At 41.5% G+C, this 17451-nt stretch overlaps 1 protein-coding gene across 1 annotated transcript in view; it reads left to right on the top strand.

Annotated features, from left to right (window-relative positions):
* The window catches only part of zbtb17 (zinc finger and BTB domain containing 17), a gene marked incomplete at its 3' end in the record, with an annotated part of 50672 nt that overhangs the window by 23891 nt on the left and 9330 nt on the right, over positions 1–17451 (top strand). Inside the window, exons 10-13 of the mRNA XM_084333453.1 lie at positions 1680–1800; positions 3695–3825; positions 5112–5372; positions 16576–16665. Coding sequence (XP_084189579.1) covers positions 1680–1800; positions 3695–3825; positions 5112–5372; positions 16576–16665 — 603 coding nt within the window. The remainder of the gene's footprint in view (positions 1–1679; positions 1801–3694; positions 3826–5111; positions 5373–16575; positions 16666–17451) is intronic.

Below are 17451 nucleotides of genomic sequence, written 5' to 3'. Positions count from 1 at the left end.
CACACACAGGTAATAGTGCACACACACACAGGTAATAGTGCATACACACAGGTAATAGTGCATACTCACACACAGGTAATAGTGCATACACACAGGTAATAGTGCACACACACGGGTAATAGTGCATACACACAGGTAATAGTGCATACACACACAGGTAATCGTGCATACACACAGGTAATCGTGCATACACACAGGTAATAGTGCATACACACACAGGTAATAGTGCATACACACAGGTAATAGTGCACACACACAGGTAATAGTGCACACACAGGTAATCGTGCATACACACACAGGTAATAGTGCATACACACAGGTAATCGTGCATACACACACAGGTAATAGTGCATACACACAGGTAATCGTGCATACACACAGGTAATCGTGCATACACACAGGTAATAGTGCATACACACACAGGTAATAGTGCATACACACAGGTAATAGTGCATACACACACAGGTAATAGTGCACACACACACACAGGTAATAGTGCACACACACACACACACACATGTAATAGTGCACACACACAGGTAATAGTGCATACACACAGGTAATAGTGCATACACACAGGTAATAGTGCATACACACGGGTAATAGTGCATACACACAGGTAATAGTGCATACACACAGGTAATAGTGCACACACACACACAAAAGTAATGGTGCTGGCATTTCAAATTTTTCTGGAGTTTCATCAGAGGTGGTAAATTGACAGAGAGCTCCTGTTGTGATATTGGATTTTTGGGGCTGTGGTGACATAAAGGATAGCGAAGTGTGACTGAAAGTACGACTGAACTACATGAGTGTGAAATGTTACTGCATGAAAAAAGCATATCTCAGCAAATCTTCTTGGGAACATTTTCCAAGTGATCACTAACCCTTAAAATCCTTGAAACTCACGAGTGACTAGCCGTGAATCAAGTACTAGAATAAATTCAAGGCCTTTCAGACTTTTATGCAGACAAGTACGTTATTTGTACTTGTACAAGTTGACCATTACAATACTGGTTGTCATGTACCAATTAGGGCTGACCTTCGAATTTATTTTTGGAATTTGAAGCTTCGGGGCCGAGATTCTATTTTAATTCGAAGCTTCGAGATATATAAAAAAAAAAAAAAAATTATAAAAAATTAAAAAGAATTATGTTGTGGGACTTGTACAGCACTTTGTTCAACTTTGTCAGTGCTGTAAAGTTTAAACCTTTTTAAATCTTAGACAAATAAAACACTTTGCTTTCATGAAATATTGTAAGCCGTCATTTGAGGCTTTATAAAAGCAGCACAATGAACACAAATCTGTCAGTGCAGAGTCCGACCTCATCTTAAATAACAAACGGCATTGCTTGTTGTAGTTAACAAAGAGAGGCAGAGTTGATTTAGCAAAAAATAATAATAATTACAAAATAATTTAAAAACTTTTTTAATTTTTAATTTTTTTATAATCAAATTTTATTTTCATATTCGAATCCCATGCCCATCGAACGAAGCTTCGAAGTATTTAAGACAGCCCTAGTACAACATTATGGGGGAAACCATCTTTATATTGTACTGTATCAATATTTTCCCCACACCCTATTATTTATCCATATTCTCCTTCTTGGATTGTGTAAACTTGCACACACAGCTCACATGACAATATCTACAACCTTTCTGTCTGCATTTTATTCTAGGAGAGAAACCCTGCTTGTGTCTTATCTGTGGTAAGGCGTTCACCCAGGCCAGCTCACTCATTGCCCACGTCCGCCAGCACACTGGAGAGAAGCCGTACGTCTGCGATCGCTGTGGCAAAAGGTCAGCTTGTCATCGGAGATACGAATCATGTTCTTATTACAATGTTCATCATGTCTCCAACAAACTCTCATCCCTGGAGAATATAGAGTGTAGTGTATTAACACTTTGATTGCCTAAAGCTAAATTCATGATATACCATAGGTTGCCAGCTCTATTTGTCTATGTAGAAGTTCCCCTTCTTTGCAGGGCTATTCATACTAAAATATGATCTAAAGTATAAGTATGTTTTCATCTCTTTCTGCAGCTTTCTCCAGAACGTGATTTATAGCCCCAAATGCATTATATTGATGATCAAATACAGTTTGATAGCAATCGGCGCGATATAAAAAAATCCAACTGGACAGACTTCTGGAAGTTACTACACGTAATCTGATGTTGACCGGATGGCCGAGGGGGCGTTTATAATTCCGTGGGCAGCGTTATACCATTCATCTAATGTGGGTCAAATGTTCATCATAGCAGTTAGTATCGTACACATTGAAAAATAACGCTGAATCTTACCGTATCTTCCTCGCGCCGTTGGGCGATGAGCGTGGAACAGACATTTTCCTATTATGGGATATAGAAATATCCGGTCCATTTCCAGGTTGTATAATAATATATACGTCCAAATCATGTTGTTTTTTCGAGTTATTTGCAGCGATCGATGTTCACTGTGTGAAGACTGAGTCTCTCTAACACTAGCGAGTGCCCGGACCCCATATGGAGTGAGTCCTACCGGGTTAAAGGTAACATCCGTTTTTTCGATCTGCCGATCGGCCACCAGATGGCGGTCTTGAACCGCTAGAGGATTGAGAGGAGATCACACTTGTGTCTCAGGGCCCCGGAAAGGAAATATGATTCCGATCACAGATTTTTGAAATATTGATATCAAAGACGAGTTCCGGCAGTTAAAGTGTTAACACTTTGGTTGCCACTCTGTCCTAAATTATGGCTATGTGTCTAATCTGCCCGTCGTTTATCAATGACTTGTTTGCAGTCAACATTGTCGAAACGGATTGTTTTTTAATCGGTTCATTTCCGTTTTATAGCATTTTGAAAAGCCCTAGTTTTTCAGGAAAATATAGAGATTCCGTGATAAACGGCATTTACTGGAATATTCGGGCATACACAAAAAACGTTGTCATTTTTCGGCCTATTTATGAATATTTTTCAAATAAACGCTAGATTATCGATAGTATATGTGTACTTATGCACGCTATATAAGCAATCTGAAAAATATATTCTCATTTCCTGATCAGCGCGCACACACACACACACACACAAATGGGGCACACGCTGATATATAGGTCAAAACAGATCCGATTACCCCAAGACTGGTAAAATAAATTGCTTACCTCAGATCAGATGTTTTCCAAAAAGATTATTCCAATTCCTGATCGCCATTCCAAATATCAATCGCGTTTATTGATTCAGCGTTGGGTACTGTAAATATGTATTCCACACGTTTTCCGGCTCGGCGATCACTTGGGTCTCTTCAGATGCCTCGTCGGAAAAGTAAAATGAGGAGGCTGGACCCCCCCCCCCCATCAGTAATCCAATAGGGTGCAGTTACACAGGGAGAGACGATATTGGGTGGTATTTTCCCAATGGAGCTCAGAGAGAGTCTGCAGCACTAGTATGAGGCTCAATTGATGAAATATGAATTCAAATCGCTAATAAAAAAAAATACGACAAACAAACGCTACATAGCGTTGCTGGCATTCAACTGGCGGCATGAACTAACGACAACGCATCCGTGGCACTCAAAGTGTTAAGAACGTTGTGGGGAAATAGGGAATAGAAGAGGGTGCACTCAGGATTCCAAAGACATTTTCTTACTTGGAAATATAAATCAGGTGATGATTGTAATCTATTAATGTTTATATACATTTTCTTTGTCTATCTTTGACAGGTTTGTCCAGTCTAGTCAACTTGCCAATCATATCCGCCACCATGACAACATCCGCCCTCATAAGTGTCAGATGTGCAATAAGGCTTTTGTCAACGTGGGAGACCTGTCCAAACACATCATCATTCATACAGGTACCACAGGCATGACATTACCGCTCAGTTATCAAGCTACTGCCGCAGAGCAACATGAAGCGCGACATGAATGACTTCAATGGGTCGTCCTCACTAATGTTCCTGTTGAATTCATAGGGAAGTACATAGGGAGAGTTTGCATGTTCTTCCCGTGTTTGTGTGGGTTTCCTCCGGCTACTCTGGTTTCCTCCCATACCAAAAGACATGCATGTTGGGTTTCCTGCTCTTGCCCTCGACCAAAGTACTGGCATTACAACGGGGGTTGGTCCCCGGGTGCCACACTGTGTGGCTGCACACTGCTCCTAAATAGGTAGGATGATTCAAATGCAGTGGACGAACTTCCCCAAGGGGATTAATAAAGGTTCAACTTAACAACTGAACTCAACTGCTAAAGTCACCCACCCTTATTTCAAAGCTCTGTAGTAGTAGCATGATTCACAGCTGAATTATCACAGAGCTTTTGAATGGTTAAAGGTTGGGACCTAAAAGGATTAGGATATCAAATGTCTAGTGATGGCTTATTAAGAATTTCTGAGTACATTACTGCGTAATTCAATTCAATCTTAACACATTTTTCGAGATACTTACAATATCATCAAATTAAACATGACACTTTATTTTAAACTCACAGCCATTATGACATTTCACACTAATGCAAATAATACTAAAGAGCCAACACTTTAGAATGTGTCGCTATCGGGCGGCTAAGTGGCGCAGTGGGCAAGGGCGCTCGCCACTAGTGCAGGAGATGCTGGGTTCGAGCCCAGCTCTCCGCATTGCTACCAGCTTGGCTGGTCGTTCATACTAACACAATTGGCAGTGTTAGGGGTGGGAAAGCTGGTGGGTGGGTCCTGGTCGTTGTAAACAGCGACTCCTACAGTTCGGTCGGGGCGCCTGCTCAGCAAGGAAAGGATCTAAGGGGGGTAGTGTGATCCTTCCACACGTTACACCCTCTCAGGGAGAGTCCGCGCTGCCAGGTGAAAAGAAGCGGTTGATTGGCTACACATGTGTCGGAGGAAGCATGTGATAGCCTCCACTCTCCCAGACCGACCGTAGGGGGTAGGTGCGCAGCGACCAGGAAGGGGATTGGGAATTGGCATAACGACTAACATTGGGATGGGAGAAAAACTGAGGAAAAAGGAGGGGGGAAAAGATAAAGATAAAAAAAAAAAAAATCGCTATCCACAAACATTGGATCTATTGTGTGTCCAAACCATTTGGAATTGGATATCTGGAATTGGGTATCTATCATATTTCTTACCAGTGTTTGCCTCCAACTCTCTCAGGGGAGAAACCCTTCCTGTGTGACAAGTGTGGTCGAGGATTCAACCGTGTGGACAACCTGCGCTCCCACGTCAAGACCGTCCACCAGGGCAAGGCGGGCATGAAGCGGCTAGTGGTTGGCGTTGGCGACGGAGACGGGGACGAAGGGTACCCCGGGGCGTGCAACTCGGACGGCGAGATCAGCATCGTCACGGTAACCACGGAGGACATCGTCAACCTGGCGACGGAGGCCCTGGCCGCCAGTGCCGTGGCCCAGCTGACAGGTCAGAGTGCATGCTGGGTAGTGGGTGAATGAATACATGTTAAAGGGCCAATCAGTGATCCAAAACTTGACAAACGGGGAGCCCCAACACCAAAAGTAAGGAATAATAATGGAGACTTACTTTCATTCTCTACACTAGACTCGAGAACGTTTGAGTTTTGTAACGGCTTTGTTTACATTGGTAAGGTTTGTAAACTCTGGAGTAAAACAGATCTACCAATATGCCGGTATTACGATTTATAATGGGTTACGTTTCAGAAAGCATGTTTTCCATCTACAGATCAAACTCACAGAAGAAACCCATATTAAACATGGTCAAAAGATCACTGATTGGGCCTTTAATCCAAGACCACGAGGAGAAATCATGTAGAGACTTCTGGTGTAGCAGAGACAGACTAGATTGATTTGATTGATAGATTTTAGTTTGACTATATAAATAAACATGTGAGAGAAGCACAGTCTGGAATACTGCCAAGGATAGACACAAAAAAGCTCAGAGCTTATTTCCATTGTGGTCCTTGTAGGGGAACGAAGTGTTCAGACATGCATCATACAGATACAGACATCGTAAAGACACACGACATAGACGCATAATTTTTTTTTTAAAGTGGTGTGATATCATGTTAACCTATACCATTGCACAAGTAAGATGTGACATCACTTTAACCGATACAGTTGCACAGGTAAGACGTGACATTATTTTAACCTATACAGTTGCACAGGTAAGACGTGACATTATTTTAACCTATACAGTTGCACGGGTAAGATGTGACATTACTTTCACTGTAGATACTGTAGATAACTTGAATTCATCAGTATGGATTTAGTTTTCATATAAATGGGTTGAAGGCAAGGTGGTCATGTTGAAAGAGTGATCGTTTATATATACAATAACGCAAGGATGACGGGGATGAAGATACTCTAAGTAAAAAAATTAAATTTGTTTTAGTTGGATCTACAGGTCAGCAAATGTCAATTTAGTGTCAAAATGTTCAGAACAATTTCAACTTGTAGCTACAGGGTTCCCACGGGGTGGAAAGGGTCTTAAAAAGACTTAAATTAAATTATCAGAATTTGTTGGCCTTAGGCGGTTAGGTGGCCGAGCGGAGATTGCGTTCGTCACCAGCCCCGGAGCTGAGCTGGATTTGCCTGTTCGAATCCAGCTCACAGCTCCGGGGTTGTCACCAGCTTGGCTGGCCGTCTGCACTGATACAATTGGCTGTATCAGAGGGTGGGAGAAGCTGGCGGGGTGGGTCCGGGTCGTTGTAAACAGCGACTCCTACAGTTCGGTCGGGGCGCCTGCTAAGCGCGGATTGGACGTGAGGGGGATAGTGTGGTCTTCCCACACGCTACGCCCTCTCAATGAGAATCCGCGCTTCCAGGTGAAAAGAAGCGCTGATTGGCTGGACGTGTGTCGGAGGAAGCACGTGGTAGCCTCCACTCTCCCAGATGATCTGACTGTGGGGGGTAAGTGCGCAGCGACCAGGAAGGGACTGGGAATTGGCATACGACTAACATTGGGATGGGAGAAAATCGGAGGAAAAATGGAGGGGGAAAAAGACCAATAAAAAGAAAAAAAATTTGTTGGCCTTAAAACATCTTAAAAACGTTTTACATGTGATTTTGATGTCTTAACTCATTCTGCGCCACGGGTCGGGGCGCCAGAGGGCGCTATTACGCCAGCACTGTAAGTCAATGGGGCGCTTTGTTCACTTGCGAGTGCCTAAAATATATCTTATATTATATCTATGGGTCTAATACACCCGTCGACTGTCAGTGAGTTGCTTTCAGTCAACATCCACGAAACAGATTGTTTTTTCATCGGTACATTTCCGTTTTATACCGTTTTGAATATGAATATAGTTTGGGTGCTTCTGAGTAGTTCCAGGAAAAGACGCTATAATAGCCCTTTAGTGGAATACACTAAACATGTTGTCATTTTTCGCCTGATTATCGAATCGTCCTGAAATCGATGCTAGATCATCATTATTATCCTTCCTCATGCAAGAATGAAAAGAGCCCTGGACCGCGGGGCTCCCCCGCCACCTCCTCCCACCCAACGGCACACAGCCACACACACACACACAGAGACAGCTTCGATCGGGGTAGAAAGAAATATCAGATCAACGCAAGATTTTATATATAGTGTTCTTACGGGCGGCTACGTGGCGTAGTGGGCAAGGCGCTCGCCACGAAATGCTGGAGACGCTGGGCTCGTCAGTTCGAGCCCAGCGCTCCACATTTGCTTTCAGTTTAGCTGGTCGTCCGTACTAATACACATTGGCCGTATTAGGGGGTGGGAAACTGATGGGTGGGGATCGGGCGTTGTGGACAGCGACTCCTACAGGTCGGTTGGTGCGCCTGCGCAGTAGAATCAGGAAGTGTCGGGGGCAGCGTGAGCCTCCCACGCGTTACTCCTCGCCACTGAGAGATCGAGCTGCGCAGGTGAAAAGATGCGACTGCTGTTACCTCAAGTACCGGAGGGGACTTGTGCTATGTATTAGGGGTGCACCGATATGAAAATTGGCCACCGATACCGATTGTTCAAGTAACACAATCGGCCGATACCGATACCGATATTTGTGTATTATTTGTATAGTATTTGTTATTTTCTTTAAAAAAAAATTTTTTGATATTTTTTTTTGTAATATATTTTTTTTTTAATGAAACTACTGTATATGTGTATGTTTGTATTTGTAGGCCTCTTTACTTACTTAAAAAAGGAAACATCAAGAAATATGTTTATGGTATTAATTCCACCATGCCATGTAGCACTATCTAGGGCTGGGCGATATGACGATATTATATAAATATCGGGTACAGTTCATTAACGATACACTTTTTCAATGTATCGTGGATATCGTGATGTTTTGCCCAAGAGGATTGTGTCGCGTCAATCTGTCCACACGTTACTCGTTCATATCTCAGCCCGTGCTGAGATATGCCCATTCCGCCGTCTGTTAATAAAGTTTTCAATCAGACCGATGTATGGAAAGGCTTTTATTATAACATTCGTTGTAGTAAAATCATTATGCCTCATTTAGTCATCCTGTGGAGCACTGGTCTCCGACTCGACGGCCGCGGGGAGCTAACGTTAGTAGCTTTGTTGTTCAGCACACAGGACATTCAGGAAGTCAAAAACTAAGCGCTTGCCGATTGGTGCTAAAAACAGCAGGGCGGGTGCAAGCGGTGTGACGTCATTGGCAGACTCGACTGTCAATCAAAATGATTATGTTTCCGTCAGAATGAATGAATGAAAACTGTATTAAAAGGTTGCAGAATGGGTACAATACAGTACAGGAGGATGAAGACCAGAAAAAGACTTTCGGCTTTTTTACATAAGGGTCCTCTATTTTCAATTCATCAAAACATTTAGAGACATACATATATACAGTAGTTTCATAAAAATGCTAAAATGCTATTGATTGATTGATTGATTGATTTAAAACTTTATTAACATATTGCAGAATGGGTACAGTACAGCTCAATACATACAATTGTTAAGGGGATGCAGACCAGAGAAAGACTTTAGTCTTGTTTACATCAGGGTCCCCCATTTTCAATTCATCATATTTCATATCTAAATCATATAATATCTCATATGCAATATATAATCTAATAATCTAAATCTAATATATAATATAAAAATGCTAAATGCATGGGTATTTTATTTTGTCTTTAATGTTAGCTTGCAAACTCAAATACTGTCTTGGTAAGCCTCATAATGAATTGTTTGGGGTAAAAAAGAAAAACATCGTGATGTGTATCGTGTATTGCCGAAAGGTCAGAAAATATCGTGATATCATATTTAGGCCATATCGCCCAGCCCTAGCACTATCCCTCTCCCAGTAGCCTGTATCAGTTCAAGTATCGTCTGGCGGCCTGCAGATGGATACTGTTCTCTCAACCAGAGCTCTCAGCCAATGCAATATAACCATTTTGATTGACAGTCGATTCGGCCAATTACGCCACACCGCTAGCACCCACCTCCTGCTGTCCTTACCACCAATCGGCAAGCGTTTATTCATTTTCTACTTTCGGGCATGCCGCCATTGTTCTGTTTGCGAGAGCACAACAAACTTAACGTAGCTAATACGTTAGCTGCCCGGCCCGCCGACCAGCGCTCCACAGCATGACCAAATGAGACATAATGATTTTACTGCAACAAATGTTATAATAAAACAAAGCCTTTCTATACATTTGTCTGGTTGAAAACTTTATTAACAGATTGCAGAATGGGTAGTTGGGTACGGAATGAGCAACGGAATGGAACTGAGCTATGAACGGACTAACGGAGTAATGTCTTGTTTACTGCTATCTTCGGGTAAATAATATGCTTGTTATTGAACGTGTAACACTAACTATATAACGTTAATGCCACAAAACGAATGTTTGTGTCATTTTAACAGCAGATACTTTCTTAAATGCCATCTTCCCGAGAGAGGGTGTTGACGGGGAGTTGTGTTATTAATAGCATTGAACAGCTAACCGAAAGCTAGCGTTAACTATTGTTAAAGGTTTAGCCATAACGTTACCTTGGCTAAAGTTGGGGCTATTCATAATCCAGCAATAATGGCTGCAGACCTGCAAGCAAAGTACAGCAAGTTGGCAAAGGAGTATTCCAACGCAAATCACATTTTCACCAGTAACGTTAGTCTTGCATCTCCCGGTAGCTAATGAACGGACTCGGAGTAATGCCTTGCTGCTATGGGTAATAATAATATGCTGATGTTATTGTCCGTGTAACACTAACTATATAACGTTAATGCCACAAGTAGTAACTTTGATGCAGTAGCTTGTGTGTGTGTGTGGGGGACGGCGGGCGTTGTGCAGGTAGGTCGCGAGTGAACTTCTTTTTTTTTTTTTGCCTTTTGACGCTACACAAATTGATGGTTATTTATCGGCGACTGCTATCAGCACATTTGAGCTTATAGGCCGATTGCAGTCAACAAGGCACTTATCGGCCGATACCGATACCCGATCGATATATCGGTGCACCCCTACTATGTATGACTTAGTCCACATTGCAGCCGGCTTGTGGGAGGCAAGAAACAGCGTCCGTGACAGGGGAGGGTTGAATTGGATGATATGAAATTGGGATGGGAGAAAATGGGAGAAAAAGTGGATCAAAAAGAAAAATATATAGTGTTCTTACCTGGTATCTGATGTAATGCAAAAGAAATAATCCAATTATCTGATCGCCATTCCAAATACTGCTCGTGGAGGTCCGTCCCACATTACCGAGCGTTACACATGAACGGGCGGGTGGGGTTACTGTTCCATGCCATCGTTGTTGAAGCCTACCTCGCCTGAGTATTTAAACCCCGCCCGCACGGCTCGGATCGTCCCAGAAAAGAAACTACACCATTTCCAATGGAGTGCAATACCAGCTGGAAGGCGTAGGTGGCGGTATTTGCCCTTTTGCGAGCTCAGACCCATTCCCAATGATAACATCAGGCTGGATGGATGAAAATGAATGGATATAGCTAATAAAAGAAATAACGACCAAAACCCGACTATACTCGTGATTGGCGCTGAACGGTCGGGGAGTTAACCCGACTATACTCGTGACTGCCGTTGAATAAAAGTGTATTGGATTAGGAAGTTACCTCTATGTTGCGATAACTTCTCTGTATCACATTTAAATGTCTTTGGGGGAAATGTCCGGGCTGCAAAGTAAGCAGCATGGTAATATCAGTTCCCCCCAACAATTCCCCCCCAACAATTCCCGCCAACAATTACAATTAGGGATGTCCGATATTATCGGCCGATATCGGCATTAAAATGTGATACCGGTTGATATCGGTATCGGAAATTAAGAGTTGGACAATATCGGTATATCGGTATCGGTAAAAAAGCCAATATCGAGCATCCCTAATTACAATGGAATTACTCTTTTCATTGTAATTTTCCTTCATACTTTTTTGCTAGTATGGCCGTGAAATAGGTATTAAATTCTATTCAAAGTGGTCTTAAAAAGTCTTAAATTTAACTTGTTGAAACCTGCAGGAACCCTGTAAACCCTTTAACACATTCCCCACCAACAACGATTATACTCGTTATTGGGCGCCATCGCTTGAACGCCAACAACGAGTATACTCGTTATTTGATCGTTATTTCTTTTATTCGATATTTCTATTCATTACAGGCACACGGACTCAGGGTTAACATGGGGAATCATCCTGAGAATGCCAAAGTGCAATACCGGCCGCATCCTCCCAGGCGGCAGTATCGAGCACCCTTTGAAACCTTATATCTTGGCCTGTGCAATGGTCAAATGTCTCCGGGCGCAGTAGAGCTGTTCTCTCGGTTGCATTGAAGTGCGTCAAATATCCCCGATCCATATGTTGTGGTGGGTTATGTCGTGGACCAAATGGACATCGGATGTACCAGATGGCGATCAAACAATTGGAATATTATTTTTGGAATACTCCCGATCACAGGTAAGGACTATCTGACGTCAATTTTAGCTTGATCGTGCAATGCTTTTATACCGATCGGGCTGATAAGCGTTTTTAGTGTTCAATACGAATGCCGTTACTGGCAATCAAATAATCAGAAACGACCCCCCTTTCATGCATTCATGATTAAACATAATACCTATTATATACATTTGATTTGGGAATAGTAGCGTGTCCAGGCAAGAAATGGCAACACTTATAGTACGTATTAGTGCACTGCATCCCTGCCCGAGCCCAACGGGGCCCTACCCGACCCGACGGGTTCGGCTGGCTAGGGCTTTGTTTTTAAATAAATAATTCGGGCTCGGTCGGGCAGCGCCCTCTTTTATTTTATTTGTTTTATTGCGCGCGCGCCTTGCGCTGCTTTCACTTTCTGTTTTGCGCCAGCTGTCATCAGATCAGAGAGTGAGAGCCTCATGTCTCTGAGTCAAGATGGATAAGCGAACAGATAAAATAGTAAAGGGAATTATGGAAAGGGAGAGCTTTTGAAAGTTCCCAATGCGTCTGGGAAAGCTGCATTTTTGGAAACATTTGGATGTAATTACCGCAGGGAGAACTTGAGGACAGTAGAACAGTGCTGAAGCCATCAACGGTGGATGGTGAACAAATGAACAGCGGACCGAAGTGGTTCAATTGTTGTTTGAAGTTGGAATATAGCCAGTTGGCGAACGTTTTAATTAGTTCTTGGATGTAGCCGGTTGGCGACGTTTTGTTAACGTTATTCAACGCAAGACGTTTTTGTTGCTGACGTCAACAGCGTGCTGAGTCCTGATTTATTTTATATATATTTGGCTGCTGGTCGAGTTTTTTCTGTATGCTTTTGTGTCATGACATTAATGTTTTAGTCTGTGTCTGCCAGTACCTCTGTATACTCGCGACATCGGATGCAGTTTTTGGACTGATTGTGACGAGGCACCGTGTGAGTCAGTCTAACGCGCGTGCTGGGAAATGGGAATAGACGGCATACGCGAAACAGGCTATATAATGCTAATAATGTTAGTTTTCAGCATGATATGCGTTATTTAGGTAGACCTATTGGACATTTTCGCTTTTGTTTATTTATTAAGTTAATATATAAACAGTGTTTCGAATATTTAAAACTAAAAAATTATTTAATATTTGGTTATATAATATAATGCTTCGTTAGTTTTCAGCGCGATATGCGCCTATCTGTTATTTAGGTAGACCTATTGGACATTTTCGTTTTTGTTTATTTATTAAGTTCATATAAAACCGTGTTTCGAATATTTAAAACAAATAAAAATAAAGATTTATTTTATATATTTATATTATATATATATATATTAGAGGTGGGCATAGATAAAATTTTTTAATCTAGATTAATCTATCTGCAATCCTGGATTTAATCTAGATTAAAATGGCTCAAAAAAAAATAAAAAACCTGCCGAAGGCATTCAAAATATGTGTGTTCTACACAAATAATGACCAGAAGTAAGTCCTTACTTTTTCTTTCCTCCTTATGTTTCTCAGGCCAGGTGGCCCATTACACCATGAGCCCATCTCCCGTTTCCAAAATGCATTACAAAAAGCTGTTTTGCTATGATAATTGGTAATGAAATATCAAAATAATGTTCAATAAGATGTACTTGTGTTTAATAAGAAGTTAACACAAATAAATAATATTACCAGTACAGTACAGTATCTAGCACTCTCAGGAGCAAAACAGAAAGAATCATTTCAAACTTGAACTATGTGACATGGCTTGAATCAACTGCTCCAGTGGAGTTGCTCAGTGGCCAATGGTGTCAACTGTGGTTGTACTGGGCAGCTCCCAGGTGTGAATGGAACTGTGTGAATGTGAAGCAGGGCGTTCCTGAATTTTTTTTTTTTTTTTTTTTTTTTTTTTTTTTTTTTAGATTAATGCGTTAATTATATTATCGCACGATACTAGTATAGCGTTAACGCAGCACGTTAACGGCCCAGCTCTAATATATATTATTTTTTTGGCTTTCACTCGGGCTAGGGCTTCAAATTAGGGCTGACCTTCGAAGCTTTTTTTGGCAATCGAAGCTTCGGGGCCGAGCTTCGATTTTAATTCGAAGCTTCGAAAAAAAATAAAAAAAAATATTTTTTTTTAATATTCTTTTTTTTTTTTTTTTTATCTTATGTTGTGGGACTTGTACAGCACTTTCGTAAACGTTGTTGTTTTTAAATGTGCTCTATAAATAAAGTGGGTTGGATTAATTAATTAAGTAGCCCCTTTCGTGACTGACGCATCCAACAAGGTTTCACTCGGCTGTGTGATTTAATTCAAGGTGGATCGCTGTTGTCGTTTGAACAACTTCAGATTTCATGGGAACTACCAATCCCCCAAATCAAGAATGTTTAAGATGAATGAAGTAAGATTTTGATTATTTGAAATATGGCCTGTGTAGACTAAACTATGCACAGAATTATGTCAGTCTACAAGGTCCGGATTCTACATGGTCCGGCAATGTAGACCTTGTAGACTCCACTACAGACCAATTATCAGTGAATGTTCATGCATTTTTAAGAAGGGCAACTTCCACAAAAAAACAAAGAACTCACCAAAACATCTCAGTAGCACCTTATCTAAATGTTATATTTCATATATGGAGATTCATATTTATTTATGTATTGCATGCATTTCTACATTTTATTTCCTATTTTGTTTATTCATCCCAGTATCTTTCTTTCTTATGTGTGGAATTCTACAAGGTGCGCGCACACACACACACACACACACACACCTACACACACACCTACACACACACACACACACACACACACACACACACACACACACACACTTACATTTAGTCATTTAGCTGACGCTTTTATCCAAAGCGACTTACAAGTTCTGTACGACAAGACAGCAAGAAGGGTACAACTCTATCAGCTGAGTAACAATGTTCATCAAAGTGTTGCGTGTTACAGTGTAGGTTAGTTTATTAGGACAAGTGCATGACAGTAAGGTTAGTCACGGTTAGATTTTTTTTTTTTTTTTTTTTATCATTTCAGATAATGGTTGAAGAAGTGAGTCTTTAGTCGACGGCGAAAGATTGGACGGGATTCGGCTGTCCTAACTGGGATGGGTAGTTCACACACACACACACACACACACACACACACACACACACACACACACACACACACACACCTACACACACACACAAATCGAAGTAAAAAAATGAAAAAAAAAATATAATTTTTTTTTTTTTTTTACTTCGATTTTTTTTTAATGTTCGAAGCTTGTGCCATCGAATCGAACGTTCGAAGCTTCGAAGCATTTAAGACAGCCCTACTTCAAATGTTTCATTACAGTCGGGCTTATTGTCGGACAGGGCCTGAATGTCATGGGCTCGGGCTGGGCACGGACTTCATTTCAAGGCCCTTGCAGACCATTAGTACGTATCACGTATAAGGCTATAACTCAGAATTTCGGGAATTACCCCAGACCACTCTAAAACGATACTTATATTCACCACGGTATAACACGGGAGAGTATGGATGACATTTTTTATTCTTTTTCACATATTGAACGATAGATAGTTGATGTCAAATGGGCCATAGTATTGTATCCATAGCTATAATATAGAATATAGTTATAGCTCTACAAACAAGGTGACGCACTCCTATCTTTTAAAGCGTGGCAACGGGACCCGTCTAATGCCTGGCACTGAATGTGTTAACACTTTGATTGCCTAAGGCTAAATTCATTATATACCATAGGTTGCCGGCTCTATTCGTCTATGGAGAAGTACCCCTTCTTTGCATGGCTATAACTTTTTAAATTCTATTGCTACATTGCCATTATTAGGGCCCATTCAAAGTCCTATATGTATTGTTCATTGTGTAGCAACGTTAAACTTTTTCATTCATATATTCATAGTAAAGTATGGTCTAATGTATAAGTATGTTTTCATCTCTTTCTGCAGCTTTCTCCAGAACGTGATCTATAGCCCCAAATGCATTATATTGATGATGAAATACAGTTTGATGGCAATCGGGGGCGATATAAAAAATTTCAATTGGACGTACTTCTAGAATGATCTACGTATGATCTGATGTTGATCGGATGGGCGGGGGATCGTGTATAATTCCGTGGGCAGCGTTATATCATTCATCTAGTGTGGGTCATATGTTCATCATAACAGTTTATATGGAACACGATAAAAAATAACGCTGAATCTTACCGGATCTTCCTCGCTCCGTTGGACGATCAGCGTGGTGTAGACCGTTTTCGATTATGGGATGTTTATCCTGATGAACTATTTCCAGCTTGTATAATACTATATACGTCCAAATCATGTTGTTTATCGAGTTATTGGCAATGGATCGCTATATATTGTGACGAGCCAGAGTGCCGGCAGCCAAACCGAGTGCCCGGAAGTAATATGGCCGACCAGCACAACCTCCACAGCACTTCCTGTTTGGCGATTGCGCCGATCGGCCACCAGATGGCGCTCCTGAACCGCCAGAGAGCTCAGTGGGTCCTCCTGGTGGATCTCAGGCCAGCGGAGGGGAAATATGAATCAGATCACAGATTTTTGAAATATTGATATTAAAGACGCTGTAAAGCGTCCTTCGGCAACTTGAGCATGGCCGGGAATGACGCTGTAAAGCGTTTCCCGGCAGTTAAAGTGTTAAGATACGGTCAAATATTTACTTTGGTTTCTTTTGAGGTTCTTAGCCTCAAAGAGAACAGCAGGTCTTGTACTTCCTGTGTGTTGACTCAGTTGCCAATTTCTCGGTCTCCAGTGGTTCCTGTTGCTGCCTCTGTGTCGGCAGATGAGACAGAAGCGTTGAAAGCTGAGATCACCAAGGCTGTGGAGAAGGTGCAGGAAGCAGGTGAGACTTTAAGCAACAGACAGAGTCAAATTAAATCTGCCCTGGAGCCATTAAATATCATTATAGCAATACTAAACACTAACAGATATAGTTGCATCCTTGGGAGTGTGAATGTCATATATCATCGGAAAGTACTCAACCTCTTCTGTATTTAACTTTGAATGAACACAACACCTTAACTTACCATCTTTAGATAATAAAGTACTCAACCTCTACTGTCTTTAACTATGAATAAACACAACACTAACTTACCATCTTTAGATAATAAAGTACTCAACCTCTACTGTCTTTAACTATGAATGAACACAACACTAACTTACCATCTTTAGATAATAAACTATTCAACCTCTACTGTCTTTACCTTTGGAGGCCAAACCCGAGATAAGTCTGGTTAACTCGCCATGCTCTGGGCGCCAAACCCGAGAAATCCCGGGTTTTAATCGATATTTATTTTATTCGCTATATCTATTCATTTTTCATCCATCCAGCCTGACGTTATCATTCGGAATGGGTCTGAGCTCACAAAGGGCAAATACCGCCGCCTAACGTCTCCCAGATGGTATTGCACATCATTGGAATCCCTCTGGCTGGGGCTGTGCATCAATCTAAGAAGTCCGGTCCAGGTTTTCCTTCTCGGGCATGCAGTATCGTTATAACACATTGACTGGGGACACTCGGAGCAGCGTGGATTATGTGTTTTAGACATATAACGTTGGATCAATAAATGCGATCAATATTTGGAATGGCGATCAGGAATTGGATTAATCTTGTTGCACTACATCAGAT

This window comes from Notolepis coatsorum, assembly GCF_963971535.1.
Source record: "Notolepis coatsorum genome assembly, chromosome: 17".
NCBI lineage: Eukaryota > Metazoa > Chordata > Actinopteri > Aulopiformes > Paralepididae > Notolepis > Notolepis coatsorum.
The sequence above is the reverse complement of the archived record's forward strand: the minus strand, read 5'-3'. Positions and strand labels throughout refer to the sequence as shown.